General features: G+C 37.7%; 1 protein-coding gene across 1 annotated transcript; it reads left to right on the plus strand.

Moving 5' to 3' along the window:
* The first annotated feature begins 13,814 nt into the window (after window positions 1-13,814).
* LOC115918902 lies at window positions 13,815-18,071 on the plus strand. Its single transcript, XM_030993973.1, has 3 exons — window positions 13,815-14,158; window positions 16,298-16,385; window positions 17,547-18,071. The coding sequence occupies exons 1-3, from the start codon at window positions 13,815-13,817 to the stop codon at window positions 18,069-18,071; spliced, it is 957 nt and encodes a 318-aa protein (XP_030849833.1).

An 18,071-nucleotide genomic window follows, 5' to 3' on the forward strand; every position in this document is an offset into this window, starting at 1 on the left:
GAAAAAGGTTATATGTTAATTTCTACGAGTGGTTTGCCAGATGCACAGATGATAAAGTTACATTGTGTTCAGAATGCCTCTGCAAGACTTATGTACATTGCAATTCCTCAATATGCTCCCAACTTACACCCGTTGTCATTAAGTTACACTAATAGCCAGTGAAGCATAGAATTGCATTTAAATAAGTTGTCCTGCTTGAAATCCCAAAATATTTGTCTGAAATACTTTCGATATACTCATATCCATATTCAAATAAGTTACAGAGCGCGCAGGACAAGCTGCTTCTGAAGCTATACCCAAATTAAAGTAACTCTTCGTGATTGCGCGTTCAGTGGTGCTGCCTCAAAGCTTTGGAACCACTCTGTTGTTGTTGTTGTTGTTGGGTTTATCGGCGCTATCCATCGATTCCGATGATTTCCGCCACGCTGGGTCTTGCTCTCACTTTTGCTGCTGTACCTTTCTGTGATTCTGATACTTGCCCAGTGTGTGAGATAAAGACTTGACCATCAACATAGCTCTAACTTATAATTATACTAAGTTGTAATTGATCCAAAGCTTGTCACGTGATTTCCTTTAATAGGCTCGTAATTACCATGCTTCACTCATGATCATTTTTTGTTGACCCCCCCCCCCCCCCCGTTCAAATAAGTATATTTTGGTTTCATACCGTATCCAAGCAACCCTGCAACCACCAGCTAAGCATGGGGGTGGGGGGGGGGGCATGGGCGGCACCAGGTTATTTTGCAAGCGCGGTGAATGGGCGCGGCACGCAGGGGTTGTGTGAGGGGGATGTGCCCCCTAAGAAGTTGAAGATTTTGTTTAAATTGTTGCATAAATGACTTGCTTTGGTGCATACTTTTTGCCAAATTAAACTACCAGGAACAAGAAGGCGGGGGGGGGGGGGGGGAGGGGTGTAACCATATTTTTCAGAAGGGTTGGTATAGATGAATTTTATAAGGTTTAGGAGATACAAGGGATTAATTTGATTTCTTTCAGTTGGCGAGAGGTTTTTCATCGTTACCCAATGTTTGAACTTCCAGTAATGTGAAAGTAATAATGACGCGTCTAAATCTGATCGCCTGATTCGGCTTGCTTTTTCCCTCTGTAATTTTTTCTTTCTCTATCTTTATGTTTTCCCTTTTCCCTGCCCTCCCTTACGTCATATTTTACATTTTATAGTACTCTTTCTTTTGGCCTTTGTCCTTCCCGTCCCTTTCTTTTTATTTTCTTCTCCTTCTTTTCCTTTCTCCTCTTTCTTTTCCTTCTCCTTTTCTTCTTTCTCCTTTCCTTTCTCTTCCCTTTTTCGAAATGATAGGGGGAAGCCGCCCCTGGAAGGGGGGAGGGGGAGGGGCAATATAATGTAGGGTTTCTCCCCGAAGTCTCGCTGTATTGCCCTCTTGAGCACACCCTACAGCTAAAGCAGATGGTCACTCGTCGGCAGGCACGTAGCCACGGATCGTTTGAACTTTTTTAGACCCCTTTTTGACCTCGATCGATCACATGTATGTGTCCCCCTAAACATCAAACTCTGGCTACGGGCCTGGTCGTCAGCAACGCGCTACACTAAAATTGGCGATATTCTACCACTTATTATGGAGTTGATTCAGGCTAATTAAGTCCACACACCAAGTTTGTACCATTATCTGGTTTAAGAAATGACGCTCTTGACCAAAATCTCCCCTAAAAAGAAATTACAACCAGGATTTAGTTCCAAAACCGCTAGTCACTTCAGAAGATCGTTTGACACTGATCGGACTGACCACTCATGGTATCGTAATAAACTTCAAACGAGACTTAAATTCAATTCCCCGTTAAATACACTTAAAAATGGTAGTTTGATACATTAAATGAAATACAAGATATTTTTTCTTCTAGATTATCAGTGCTAGGCCTTTGCCCTTTCTCTTAAAATTATTTCAGATCTACATCTTATCAGATATTACCAAATTAATAGTTTTAACATAAATTAAATGTATAATACAACAATAAAACAGAACATGAATGAGGTGAGCACCAAAAGAATGTTTGCGGGGACGAAGACGAGAAACAGCAAATAATTTTTACTTGGCCGTAGTGTGGAAGAATTCAAAAGCAGCAACATGTCCCCTGAAAAGAATAGCTCTTCAAATGGTTCACGCATAATGAATTCCTTGTGTAGTGTAGTGAGGTATTAATAACATCTTTATATTGACACTCGTTTTCATAACTATTCGAGACATGACATATTTCGATATCTCTCGCTTTTAGTAAACAGAATAACTTGTACACAGGGACAATATATATATATCTCCCTCCTTCAGGCATCCATTCAGTCATTTTCTTTTAATCTGTTTTACTCCCGGCCATTCTCTCTCTTTCTCTCCCTCTCTCTCCCTCTTTTGCTCTCTCACTTAATATTTCAATTTCCCTCTTAGCATTCTGTTTATCCTCTCTCTCTCTCTCTCTCTCTCGCTCTCGCCCACTCACTCGTTCATTTGTCCCGCTCTCCCACTCACTCATTGTTGTTCTCTCTCTCTATCTCTCTCTCTCTCTCTCAAATGATCTCTTTCTTTTATTTATACCTAATTATTTAACAAACCCACTCCCGTTTTACTTTTTTTTTCTCACTCTCTCTCTTCCTTTGACTCACACACTCAGTCAATCTCTCCCTTTAATCTCCCGTGCCCCCCCCCAAATTTCCAAGATTGGTTGAACTTTTTTAGACCCCTTTTTGACCTCGATCTATCACATGTATGTGTCCCCCCAAACATCAAACTCTGGCTACTGGCCTGGTCGTCAACAACGCGCTACACTAAAATTGGCGATATTCTACCACTTATTATGGAGTTGATTTAGGCTAATTAAGTCCACACACCTAGTTTGTACCATTATCTGGTTTAAGAAATGACGCTCTTGACCAAAATCTCCCCCTAAAAAGAAATTACAACCAGGATTTAGTTCCAAAACCGCTAGTCACTTCAGGAGATCGTTTGACACAGATGGGACTGACCACTCATGGATCGTAATAAACTTCAAACGAGACTTAAATTCAATTCCCCGTTAAATACACTTAAAAATGGTAGTTTGATACATTAAATGAAATACAAGATATTTTTTCTTCTAGATTATCAGTGCTAGGCCTTTGCCCTTTCTCTTAAAATTATTTCAGATCTACATCTTATCAGATATTACCAAATTAATAGTTTTAACATAAATTAAATGTATAATACAACAATAAAACAGAACATGAATGAGGTGAGCACCAAAAGAATGTTTGCGGGGACGAAGACGAGAAACAGCAAATAATTTTTACTTGGCCGTAGTGTGGAAGAATTCAAAAGCAGCAACATGTCCCCTGAAAAGAATAGCTCTTCAAATGGTTCACGCATAATGAATTCCTTGTGTAGTGTAGTGAGGTATTAATAACATCTTTATATTGACACTCGTTTTCATAACTATTCGAGACATGACATATTTCGATATCTCTCGCTTTTAGTAAACAGAATAACTTGTACACAGGGACAATATATATATATATATATATATATATATATATATACATATATATATATATATATATATATATATATATCTCCCTCCTTCAGGCATCCATTCAGTCATTTTCTTTTAATCTGTTTTACTCCCGGCCATTCTCTCTCTTTCTCTCCCTCTCTCTCCCTCTTTTGCTCTCTCACTTAATATTTCAATTTCCCTCTTAGCATTCTGTTTATCCTCTCTCTCTCTCTCTCGCTCTCGCCCACTCACTCGTTCATTTGTCCCGCTCTCCCACTCACTCATTGTTGTTCTCTCTCTCTATCTCTCTCTCTCTCTCAAATGATCTCTTTCTTTTATTTATACCTAATTATTTAACAAACCCTCTCCCGTTTTACTTTTTTTTCTCCCTCTCTCTCTTCCTTTGACTCACACACTCAGTCAATCTCTCCCTTTAATCTCCCGTGCCCCCCCCCAAATTTCCAAGATTTGTTGAACTTTTTTAGACCCCTTTTTGACCTCGATCGATCACATGTATGTGTCCCCCCAAACATCAAACTCTGGCTACTGGCCTGGTCGTCAACAACGCGCTACACTAAAATTGGCGATATTCTACCACTAATTATGGAGTTGATTCAGGCTAATAATAAGTCCACACACCTAGTTTGTACCATTATCTGGTTTAAGAAATGACGCTCTTGACCAAAATCTCCCCCTAAAAAGAAATTACAACCAGGATTTAGTTCCAAAACCGCTAGTCACTTCAGGAGATCGTTTGACACAGATGGGACTGACCACTCATGGATCGTAATAAACTTCAAACGAGACTTAAATTCAATTCCCCGTTAAATACACTTAAAAATGGTAGTTTGATACATTAAATGAAATACAAGATATTTTTTCTTCTAGATTATCAGTGCTAGGCCTTTGCCCTTTCTCTTAAAATTATTTCAGATCTACATCTTATCAGATATTACCAAATTAATAGTTTTAACATAAATTAAATGTATAATACAACAATAAAACAGAACATGAATGAGGTGAGCACCAAAAGAATGTTTGCGGGGACGAAGACGAGAAACAGCAAATAATTTTTACTTGGCCGTAGTGTCGAAGAATTCAAAAGCAGCAACATGTCCCCTGAAAAGAATAGCTCTTCAAATGGTTCACGCATAATGAATTCCTTGTGTAGTGTAGTGAGGTATTAATAACATCTTTATATTGACACTCGTTTTCATAACTATTCGAGACATGACATATTTCGATATCTCTCGCTTTTAGTAAACAGAATAACTTGTACACAGGGACAATATATATATATCTCCCTCCTTCAGGCATCCATTCAGTCATTTTCTTTTAATCTGTTTTACTCCCGGCCATTCTCTCTCTTTCTCTCCCTCTCTCTCCCTCTTTTGCTCTCTCACTTAATATTTCAATTTCCCTCTTAGCATTCTGTTTATCCTCTCTCTCTCTCTCTCTCTCTCTCGCTCTCGCCCACTCACTCGTTCATTTGTCCCGCTCTCCCACTCACTCATTGTTGTTCTCTCTCTCTATCTCTCTCTCTCTCTCTCAAATGATCTCTTTCTTTTATTTATACCTAATTATTTAACAAACCCTCTCCCGTTTTACTTTTTTTTTCTCCCTCTCTCTCTTCCTTTGACTCACACACTCAGTCAATCTCTCCCTTTAATCTCCCGTGCCCCCCCCCCCAAATTTCCAAGATTGGTTGAACTTTTTTAGACCCCTTTTTGACCTCGATCGATCACATGTATGTGTCCCCCCAAACATCAAACTCTGGCTACTGGCCTGGTCGTCAACAACGCGCTACACTAAAATTGGCGATATTCTACCACTAATTATGGAGTTGATTCAGGCTAATTAAGTCCACACACCTAGTTTGTACCATTATCTGGTTTAAGAAATGACGCTCTTGACCAAAATCTCCCCCTAAAAAGAAATTACAATCAGGATTTAGTTCCAAAACCGCTAGTCACTTCAGGAGATCGTTTGACACAGATGGGACTGACCACTCATGGTATCGTAATAAACTTCAAACGAGACTTAAATTCAATTCCCCGTTATTTAACAAACCCACCCCCGTTTTACTTTTTTTTCTCCCCCTCTCTCTCTTCCTTTGACTCACACACTCAGTCAATCTCTCCCTTTCAAAGGTAGAGTCTGTATGGTGAATGGTGTTTCAATGGTCGAGTCTGTATGGTGAATGGTGTCTCAATGGTAGAGTCTGTATGGTAAATGATATTTTAATGGTGGAATTGTATGGTCAATGATGTCTCAATGGTGGCGTCTGTATGGTGAATGGTGTTTCAACTGTGGAATCGTATGGTCAATGGTGTGCCAATGGTGGATTCTGTATGGTGAATGGTGTCTCAATGGTGGTGTATGATGGTGAATGGTGTTTCATGGTAGAGTCTGTATGGTGGATGGTGTCTCAATGGTGGCGTCTGTATGGTGAATGGTGTTTCAACCGTGGTATTGTATGGTCAATGGTGTGCCAATGGTGGATTCTGTATGGTAAATGGTGTCTCAATGGTGGTGTATGATGGTGAATGGTGTTTCATGGTAGAGTCTGTATGGTGAATGGTGTTTCAATGGTCGAGTCTGTATGGTGAAATGTGTCTCAATGGTAGAGTCTGTATGGTGAATGATGTTTTAATGGTGGATTTGTATGGTCAATGATGTCTCAATGGTGGCGTCTGTATGGTGAATGGTGTTTCAACGGTGGAATTGTATGGTCAATGGTGTGCCAATGGTGGATTCTGTATGGTGAATGGTGTCTCAATGGTGGTGTATGATGGTGAATGGTGTTTCATGGTAGAGTCTGTATGGTGGATGGTGTTTCAATGGTGGAATTGTATGGTGAATGGTGTTTGAATGGTGGCGTCTGTATGGTGAATGGTGTTTGAATGGTAGAGTCTGTATTTGTGAATGGTGTTTCAATGGTAAAGTCTGTATGGTGAATGGTGTTTCAATGGTTGAATTGTATGGTCAATGATGTTTCAATGGTGGCGTCTGTATGGTGAACGGTGTTTCAATGGTGGCGTCTGTATGGTGAATGGTGTTTGAATGGTAGAGTCTGTTTGGTGAATGGTGTTTCAATGGTGGAATTGTATGGTCAATGGTGTTTCAATGGTGGCGTCTGTATGGTGAATGGTGTTTGAATGGTAGAGTCTGTATTTGTGAATGGTGTTTCAATGGTTGAATTGTATGGTCAATGATGTTTCAATGGTGGCGTCTGTATGGTGAATGGTGTTTCAATGGTGGCGTCTGTATGGTGAATGGTGTTTGAATGGTAGAGTCTGTTTGGTGAATGGTGTTTCAATGGTAGAGTCTGTATGGTGAATGGTGTTTCAATGGTAGAGTCTGTATGATCAATGGTGTTTCAGTGGTGGAATTGTATGGTCAATGGTGTGCCAATGGTGGAATTATATGGTCAATGGTGTTTCAATGGTAGAGTCTGTATGGTGAATGGTGTTTCAATGGTGGAATTGTATGGTCAATGGTGTCTCAATGGTAATGACTTTGAGAAAACTAGGTGTCCCTTATACTTTGAACTACAATTTGCTCTGTGATTTCGCTTTATTTTTCGCGAATTTTTCTTCATGATCAAGTACGTTTCAAAGCTGACAAACTGCAAGGAATAATACTCAAGTCCTCAGGAACAATGATGGATCTTTTTTTCTTTTTTTTTCAATTTGGAGTAATTTTGGATCTGATATATGTGTCTCTTTACCGTAAGTAACTGCTGTTTTGAGCCTGTGGTCCCACTCATATGACTCTGTGATGTACATTATTATACATTTGCTTATATGAACATCTGTTATGGTTAATTATAGCAGCTTATAAATCATTCTATTTTATTACAAAAAATTGAAATATTACAGTATTAGGGGCACACCTTTTCTGATCGTAAACAATTAACAATTATTAATGAAGCTGCCCTTACAAAAAAATGTTCAATGGTATACTAATGGTATACCATTCGGAAGTACCACTTAAAATACCATACGGATACCATTCACAAACACCATTTAAATACCATTCGGAAGTACCACTGAAAATACCATACGGATGCCATTCACAAACAACATTTAAATACCATTCGGATACCATTGAGATTACGCTCGCAACGTACCATTGGGCACCATTCATCTACCAGTAAAATACCATTCAACCTAATAATATTTTTATGAACGCTCATTTGCATAATCACCAATGGTAGATGAATGGTACTGAAATATGAAAATTTTATAACATTAACCTACCATTCACCATTGGCATGGTAGGCCAATGGTGGATGGTGAATGGTAGGCCAATGGTGAATGGTAGATGACATCGGGAAACTGAGTTGGCAGGTCATGGATTGGAAATATCTTCCAATAAAAACTGATAAAACACCAGCATCCGCATCACTCTTTAAGTTCATCAGATGTGGATGCGAGAAAGACTGTGCAGCCAAGAAATACATGTGCCGGATGTATGGCCTCCAATGTTCAACAGCCTGCACATGTATGTTTGTTGGAGACTACTAATTTCTCTAATCAACTTAAAATATGTATACCAAACTGTAGGCCTCATGATCTGCATCCTGTAATAACAACTGAACTGGGATTGTAAACAACATACACACATTATATCTGCTCTGAAATGCACTATATAAAGGTGAGAATCAACACAGAATTTATGCAAATTAACCATTTTTTGAAAATGTATTTATATATGCAAATTAAAGAACCAAATTATGATACATTTGAAACATAAAAACATTTTACAACATGAATAAGCGTTGTCGCAATTATTCTGAATATACCATAGGACAAAAATGCTTAATTTGGCAGCCATTTTGAATTCAAGCAGATTGAAACACTCATGCAACTGGGCATATGAAACCTTGTGCAAACAAAAGCATTCCAGGAAATAACATTTAAGACTTTCAAAGTACACCCAAAGTATGCTAAAAGATATGTATGGTGAATAATTTAACCAAATCTAGGAAAATTAAACCCTTAAAATGGTGGCCATTTTGGATTTACCCGGTATGTAAATTTGACACACTTCCACAACACAGATTTTTTTGGACTTTTAGTATGTCGATTTGGGGGAACCTTATTAGAATGCATTGCAGTGAAAAATATTTTATTGCAGTTTGTTTAGCGCCACAACAGCCCATACAAGTTGAACAATATGACAAATCTATGTGAAAATTCTCGAAATAGCGACCATATTGGATTTATGCAGATTAGGGTCACTTCTACTACACGGATTTTTTCGGACTTTTAGTATGTAATTTGGGGGACCTTACTAAAATGCATTGCAGTGAAAAATATTTTATTCCAATTTGTTTAACCTCACAACACAATATTCCTTGCCTAAATGATGACTTCCCAGGAAGACTTGTGTCCATCGACATTCCTCAATATGTTACCACATTAGAACCGTTTTCATTAAATTTCACCAATTGCCAGTGAAGCATAAAATTGCATTTTAAATAATTTAGCTTGTTTAAAACCTCATTTAGTATGCAACCTCAAAATATTGTCTGAAATACTTTCGATATACTCACATCCATATTCAAATAACATATGGAGTGCACAGGACAAGCTGCTTCTGAAAACAGGCGCATACGTAGGGGAGGGGGGGGGGAGTTGGGGGTTAACCCCCCTTCAGTTCTGTTCACGTATGTATTTTTGAGCAAACCATATGATTTGTTAAAAATATTTTTAATTAAAAAAAAAATAAAAAAATATGCCAATGGCTGACCTAAAAAAGGTGACCTTACCCCCCCCCCTCCCCTAACGGAGCAAAATGTCAATTTTTCAAATTTCGAGACCGAAAACGTTCACGCTGTATTGCCCTCGTGATTCTACGTATTCTACCACTTATTATGGAGTTGATTCAGGCTAATCAAGTCCACATACCAAGTATAGTATATAATATTGACTGCTTTGAGAGACATAGTTGTTTTTATACGGTATTGCCCGAGGCTTGTCGAGGGCAATAGCACGATTGTAACCTCTCCGGGAGCGTATAAAAACAACTATGTCTCGAAAGTTAAAGCAGTCATTATTACTTTTATATACTGAAAAATGAGTCAACTTATGAAATCACCTTGGCATTTTTCTAGTTTGTTGATTTAAATATTTAATCTAATCTAATTTGTATGTACATTGTGCCCTCTAATGTAAGAGAGGGCACAATGCACATGCAAATACAGGCTGGACTATTTGTGTTACTGAAATGTGCTCAGAATTGAAGTAATTCATCTATTAAATGACTATAACAGACAAGAAACAAGTCAAAGGTAAGGACAGGAATTAGTGCTTATCAATATAACATAATTTTTGCATGAAATACCATCAGGAAAGCTATCTAAATTTGTCACAAATTAGCGACAAACATACCAAATTCAGCGCTGCAATGACGCACAAAACGGCGTAGAATTAAACTTTTCATCCACCAAATGAATTCAAACACTTGCATTATACAATCTTCAATACCTTTTGGTGTTCTTGCTGTCAGCAGAATTAATCAATTTCAATATCAATTTCATTTCAATTATCAATTATCAAGTCTTGCAATTGATCATCATCAAGAATTTGAAATCTAGAAAGGGTTTCTTCAACCGTTTTTGCCGTGTTTGGGAACTATAAGTAGAATCTAGGCCGGATTTAGTAGTACGATCGACATAGGCCTGGATGTACGTCTTATCAAAAAATCAAACAATTAAGCCAGCGACCAATTCGCACACACACAATGTATGGTATCCGCGCTCGCTCAAACCAGATTTTAACACGTGAACCAATGGGTATTTCAGCAAGATTTAACTATCTTCCCGGTAACTAGAATTTTACCGGAATTTTATTGATTTACTCTAGAACTATTACATATGTTTGGCATTTTTCGTTTATTTACGGGAATTGCTAAAACCACGACTGCAATTTCGACCAATCAGATGGCTGGATTTCTTAAGTGAGGTATATAATTTGTACCATTGACTGATTTGAGAAATAACACTCTTAACCAAAATCCCCCTATAAAAAAAAAAATTATAATCAGGATTCAGTTCCGAAACCGCTAGTCATTCCAGGAGATCTTATATGCTATAAATGAATGGTATTGTAAACTAGATTACGTATTAATACTAATTAGATTAGTGTTATGCTGTTGAGTAGTAACACACGAGGTAACGATGAATTAAGTCTGAAGGTGTATATTGATATTAACATTATAGATTATCTTGGGATATCCACATTAAATCTCTTACCAAATCATTAAGTTATAAGATTTTTACTTTAGGAAAGCTCAACAAATGTCTAAGTTCTTCCATTTTGAATAAAATATACAAATGTACCATACATCCAATCTTAGATTATTGCTGTTCCGTATGGGAAAACTGTTCTTTACAAAACAGAAATATTCTTTTAAGACTACAGAAAAGAGCTGCACGTATTGTCGTAGGGAACTTTGATTATGATGTAAATAGCTTGAATATAATGAACTCATTAAAATGGCAATCCATTGATACTAGACGGGACTGGTTTTTAGCATGTGTAATGTACAACTGCATTCATGGAAAAGCCCCAGTACGATTATGCAATGAAGGAGAAATAGTTTTTGACAGACATGGTTTTAACACTAGACATGCCAATACGCTGAATGTTGTTTTCTCCAAGCCTAATCTTGAATGTTTTAGATACGCTGGTGGTAAAATTTGGAACAATTTACCTTCTGCTTTTCAAAATGCTAAATCTATCGATGTTTTTAAACGTATTTACAAGGACCAATTTTTTAAACATGTGTGATACAATGCCGATTCATTTACTGCTCTTGACGTGGCTTATTTCTCTCTCTCTCTCTCCCCCCTCTCTCTCTCTCTCTCTCTCCATTTCTCTCTCCCCTGTTTCTTTCTTTCTCTCTTTCCTCCTTTACTTTCTACCAATTTTCTAATATCTTATATCTTCTAATTTTTGGGGTGATATTTTAATGCCTTTTATTAAAGTGATTTGATGTTTTTCCGCTGTTCATTTCAATTATTACATTGTCGTTTTTGTTTTTTGTTTTGTACTTTTTACTACTTTTAATGCGTATTATTCTTATATGTTAGTTTTATACTGTTCTTACCTTTGCTTGTGACCTTTGGTGATATTTATATTTCCGTGGACTACATTTTTATGCAGGACCATGATGTAAAATAGATTTTGTATCTACAATGTATATCTGATTCTTGTTATCCTGAATAAATATATTTCAATAAATAAATAAATAAATCTTCTTTGACATAGATGGGACTGGCCACGCATGATATCCTGATAAACTGCATGCATGTTTTGAGACTAAAATTCAAATCCCCGTTAAATACTTTTTGAAAGGGTAGTTTGATACAAATTACGAATATCTTTTTCTTTTAGAATATTAGTACTAGGCCTAGGTACTAGGAATAATTTTGGCTTGGCCGTAGTGTGGAAGAATTCAAAAGCAGCAACATGTCCCCTGAAAAGAATAGCTCTTCAAATGGTTCACGCATAATGAATTCCTTGTGTAGTGTAGTGAGGTATTAATAACATCTTTATATTGACACTCGTTTTCATAACTATTCGAGACATGACATATTTCGATTCCTTTTGCTTTTAGTAAACAGAATAACTGGTACACAGGGACAATAAATCTCTCTCTCTCTCTCTCCCTCCTTCAGGCATCCATTCAGTCATTTTCTTTCAATCTGTTTCACTCCCGGCCATTCTCTCTCTTTCTCTCTCTCTCTCTCTCACTTGATATTTCATTTTCCCTCTTATTAAACTGTTTTATCTTTCTCTCTCTCACTCACATTCACACAACACTATTTCACTTGTTTATTCTCTCGCTCTTACCCACTCACTCTTTTTTTTCTCGCTCTCCAACTCACTCATTTTATTTTTACACACTCTTTCTCTTTCATTTGATCGCTTTCTTTTAATAAAATTTGGAGTGGACTATTAGATTATTATTATTATTATTATTATTATTATTATTATAATGTACCAAACTCACTCCTGTTCCACACTTCTTTTCCCCTCTCTCTTACTTCCATTGAATCACACACCCTATCTTTATGCTATCCTGCATATCATGCATGCTGCCGCATACATCCCCGTCGCCCCACCCCCCACCCCCCATCACCAGCAACAAAAAAGAAGTTGGAGATGCCGCGGAAATGATCTAAAGAAATTGTGGGCTTCCCAGAGGGAATATTAATGCATCCCTTACGTGTACATTGACACACACTCCCAAACGTGCACGAATTTCGTTTGAGTGCTTGTGAGTGCGTGAGGGGGGGGGGAGGGAGGTACCCCTTTCGTTTATCAGCTTGTAGGTTTGACTATGACACTTTCAATCCTTGACGTTGGAAAACTCAAATAAATTTCTTGTATTAAAAACAATTATATAAAAGTAATGCAACTAAGAGACATTGGAAAAATTGATCCCGCCACGAATACATATCTCTATAATAGTAGGCCAGAGCCAAGACGTTGTTATGTCTACTTTTGATACAATGTGGGTAAATGCATGGCATCCATGCTAAATCTCTTGGAAAATAATAAGGAATAAGACGTTGGAAGGGCGTCACACACACTTCTTAACAAAACAAAATAAAATTGTTGTGCTCAACATTTTATCGAATGAAAACAAATCACGATTTATAATTTGTTTACTAAAAGTGTATTATTTGGAAAAAACCTTCAAGTTGTATTATTCCTGAGTTTAAAGTAATACACCTGTTAAATTTTCATTTTAAAATTAAATATAACACGGTTCTAGGACCATTACCCCTTGGGCAATCATCCCCGGCCAATTACCAGCTGGACAACTACCCCCGAAGGAAAATTACCTTCCGGAGAAAATAACCCCCGGAAATTACCCTCGAGGACAACCAAACCCGAGGACAATTATTCTACTTAAAATTACCCCCTAGAACATTATTACGCCCCCTCTCCGAGGGCTTATTCTTCTATTTGGAGACAAAACCAAGAACCAGCAGCGGCTGGATGTGTCCGGGATGAAGGGCAGTGACGAAGAAGACTTGTCTGTCAGGACTAAACAACTAAGGTCTTGATATTTATATTGATGCATATGGAAGTGACAAGTTCGTTTTCTTTTTTGTTTTCATTGCAGAATACTTTAGGCTTGAGATACAACACTGCCAGCTTTCTGTTGACATGACCGACAAGTTGTGGTCCAGCCTCAGATAACTCACTTCACTCAACCAGCTCATAACATCAGCCTCCTCTCTCAGTTTCCAGTCGTCTCCTCTTGAGTTTCCACCCGTCACAAAGCTTTCAGCTAATAGAATGGCGTCAAAAAGCTACGAAGATCTGATCTCATCACCCCCTGGATTGACAGATATCGACTTCACTATCGATGATGCAGAGAGAGACATCCCTAAGATCGCGGCTGGTCTTCGTCGGACCGGAGGAGAGCAGTTCACGCACATCACGATTACAGCACCGTCATCACTCCCATCAGAGAAAAGGAGTGTATCAAGAGAGACGATGAGAGGACTGGGTCTACTGATCAGAGAACAAACCAAGAACCTTCAGTGGCTTTGTCTGTCCAGAGTGAAGTGCACAGACGAGGAAGACTTGGTTGAATTCGTCGAGACTTGCAGACATGTGGAGACGATGAATCATCTAATGTGAGTTTATTGTACAAATCTTGTGTCATTCAATAATATTGATATTGATATAAATACTAATAATGATAAAGATAATAATAATGATAGCAATATTCATAATGATAATAATTATAATATAATTAATAACAATGATAATGATGATAGAGATAAAAATAAAAATAGCAAAATAGGTATTTTAATGTATAACAGTAAAAATATACCTGATAAAACCTGATCATTACGCTATCATGCACAACAGATGTGGATAATTTGCTTTAGTTTATAATGGGCTAAAAACAGGCTCTTAAAGTGATGGTTGAGTTTGATTGCAGAGGGCACTATTTTTTTTGGTGAGAAAATGAAAAACTGAGTATCAAATTTAAAAGATTATGCAATTTAAATGAGAAAATCATCTTTGTTTGATCGAAATCGGTTCAGATACGGCTGTAATAAACATAAATAGAACCATTTCTAATATTTGTGGTGCTTCACAAATATTCGGTAATTTTGAACCAGCCGTCGAAAAATGAGATACGCCTTTTACGTTTTATTCTGGCCAATGCCAACATTGGCTTTCGTTGGCTTTTTCATGTTGGTTATAAAACGCACAACCAGCAAGCCCGTGTATGTTAATTATTGATCAATTAATTAATTAATTAACGGTCACCAATATTTTTTTAAAGTGGAGCTGAATAGGTATGATCGTATTAAATCTAAATTCACACATTTTGGTGTTTAAAATTACCTTCATAGCAAATTTGGGTTCTAAAAGGACACTAGAAAAGTCACAAATAAGCATAGGAACAATAATGAACTTTGAAGGCAGTCTCAAACAACAACTCAACTATCCCTTTGTTTGTATTTGTTTGCATTGATTTCACCATGTTTTCTGTATCGGATGTCTACAGTTGAGTTAAACAGAAGAAAAGAAGAAAATATTGAGAGTCTGTCAGCTGAAAAGACCTCTACACCTCTAGACCTCTTCACGACATGGCAGATTACGTAAATTATTCAAAGCTAGAAAGGGGTGTGAATGTCGTTATGTTAAATATATGTATAATGTCCACCCCCAAAATTGGCCGGAAATATATAAAAACAAGTTTCTAACAGTCGGCATGCTGTACTGTTTATGTTCGACTGGCTTAATTTGCTTCTGTTCATCTCATTAGGCCCCACTCTTTTTTTGATCTTTTTAAACGACCTACTCAAATCATCAAGTAAAGATTGGTTGTAGCTTCTTTACCATTGGGGAAATCTCGTTTTTATTTAGTAGATACATCTAAGAATCTCACAATTTTTTGATGCCAATAAGATAACTATTAAAACATTAAGAAAATTGTTATTGTCACGCCAGGACGTTATTCTGTAAAACACACTGTACGGAGCGAGACATTTCCTTCCTAAGGAGATACTTTATTATGATATCATTCATTCATCCAAACACATAGGTCTATATCTTAAATGGTCTAAAAGTGTGGGGATGAACATCTGCTGCAAAGATGATACTCGACTCGGTCTTACATGCAAGATAAACAGAAACAGAAATGTGTTTATTAGACTGCAAACACATGTTGTAAAAAAAGTTTGGTCCACAAAATGCAGCTATTTCTCGTAATATTTCGACTATTTCCAGGGCCATCCTTTTGAACGGACATTTTAAAAATAACATTAATTGACATTAACATAAAAGTAAATAGAAAGCTCACAGTTAATTTTCTATTTTTCATAGAACTCCGCCATCTATTTAATTTAAATTATAAGGGAAATAACAAACCCGAGCAGGATTATTATTATTTTTTTTTTTTATAGCAATCACCTCCATTTATAACAACTATTTCTTGTCTTTCCTTAGTACTTATTCATACATGGACTCCTCTTCAAACATGTCAAACGGGTTCAATGCGACGTGGCTTGGTGTTACTAGTAGAGCAGTGCAGGGTCTCGTAACCGGGAGATCCCTTAATCGAAACCAAGTCGATGCACTAGTGCCCATAGGAAAGGCAGTAATTCTAAGTCCCTCGAAGAGGACTTAAGGCCATCGATCCCATACCTTGGTACAAGTACACACATGCTTGCTCAGTAGTCAGATGAAAATAAACTTATAACTCTTTCAAACCTCCTTTTGTTAACGCAATTTTACACATTATCGATTTGTTGCAGGCTTCTTGAATGTGGAACAAACGCAAACGGTAGACTAGGACTGAACATCACATGTAGTGTTAAGCCACTCAGGGTGATTCCTTTGCATGTAAGTAACCTACTAGGTATATTATATATATTTTGATATATTGAGACAGGTATGCAAGTATATCATTGGACAGTGTAACATAGATTTATTGCATCGACGTCCTCTGTCTATGCCTTGTTTTCGTTCGCGTTCTGAATTCTTATACTTCCTACATTAAAATCCCATTCGTTGTACACGCAGTGCTTGTGAGCGCTACCTAGGTCCCGATTCTCTTCAAACATCATAGGCATAATTTTCGGCATCCCGTGACGGCAACTGAGCTATTCGTCTTCCAAAATTAGTATTGCATGCATATCTAGCCTCCCTTTCTTTGTTTTTGGCCCTTATTGATGCTTTTCATTCTGGCTACCTATCTCCAGTATCCTAGGTGCTATGAAATTCTATCAGATCAATCTAGACAGTCAAATAAATGCTCATTCATCAGAGACGCAAACATGCCCTTTAAAATGATATCCTTTGAGTAAATCGGTCCCAAACGGAATATCTACCAAGTCCCGTCCTATTATAACAGGCATTGGCTATATGCCATCATATTTCTCTACCCATTTTGCCCCCTTCCGATATTTTTGTTTCCTTGAAATGTTGCAAGTGTATTCTCCTTGGCCAAACCCTATGTTATACCCCACTTGTTTTGGTCGTATGGAAGGCGGTTCGGGCTACAGCATGCGCTTCATGACGTGTTCCTCTTTTACCAAATTTCATTCGTTTTGCTCGCAGTGCTTGTTCACTTATTTTAGGTCCCTTCTTCTTTTTCGATTCTTTCAAAAAGTCGTTAGCATAGTTTTCAGGATCCCATCGTGGTCACTGAATCTTCATGCTCTAAAATCATTAATAAATGACTGTCCAGGCCCGATATTTGTTAGTTTCGGGTACCTTGTCATGCCTTTCTTTCTGCCGTCCTATTTCCACTTTGCCTAAAGCTAAAGCGTGGATTTTGTTAAATAACGTACAGGGCATTTTAAGGGGAAATGTGCACAGAGAGGAATATAATTTTCTTTTGTGAGGAACAGTTTAAATCTAATAGTATATCGTATTAGGTGAAAAATGTTGAAAACAAGAGGGTTGATTTTTATTTTTAAAATTAAAATGTCAAATTAAAGGAGCAGGGTGCATCGTTTGAACATTATGCGGCTAAAATATGAAAGTACTTTCTAATTCCAGGATGATGGTAAACTCTCTGTAGAGAAATGCCACTTATCTTCCGAAATGACTGAGAGAATGTGGTCCTGTCTCAGATCCTTCAACTCACTGAACCATCTCACCATCTCAGACTCCTCTCTCAGTTTCCCTTCATCTCCTCTTGAGCTTCCATTCGTCAAAAAGCTATCAGCTGAGAGAGTGACGTCACAAAGCTATGAAAGTCTGCTCTCGTCGCTCCCTGGCTTGAGACATATCGATATCACTATCGATGATGCAGAGAGAGACATACCTCAGATCACGGCTGGTCTTCGTCGGACCGGAGGAGAGCAGTTCACGCACATCACGATTACAGCACCGTCATCACTCCCATCAGAGAAAAGGAGTGTATCAAGAGAGACGATGAGAGGACTGGGTCTACTGATCAGAGAACAAACCAAGAACCTTCAGTGGCTTTGTCTGTCCAGAGTGAAATGCACAGACGAGGAAGACTTGGTTGAATTCGTCGAGACTTGCAGACATGTGGAGACGATGCATCATATAACGTGA

This window comes from Strongylocentrotus purpuratus, unplaced genomic scaffold, assembly GCF_000002235.5.
Source record: "Strongylocentrotus purpuratus isolate Spur 01 unplaced genomic scaffold, Spur_5.0 spur5_scaffold_20, whole genome shotgun sequence".
Classification (NCBI taxonomy): Eukaryota; Metazoa; Echinodermata; class Echinoidea; order Camarodonta; family Strongylocentrotidae; genus Strongylocentrotus; species Strongylocentrotus purpuratus.

Bases quoted from the DNA above. Each gene is read 5' to 3' on its own strand.
- LOC115918902 (XM_030993973.1), top strand. From the start codon at position 13,815: ATGGCGTCAAAAAGCTACGAAGATCTGATCTCATCACCCCCTGGATTG. The intron at 14,159-16,297 runs GTGAGTTTATTG...GATTTGTTGCAG, and splicing joins GAGACGATGAATCATCTAAT to GCTTCTTGAATGTGGAACAA. The intron at 16,386-17,546 runs GTAAGTAACCTA...TTCTAATTCCAG, and splicing joins TCAGGGTGATTCCTTTGCAT to GATGATGGTAAACTCTCTGT.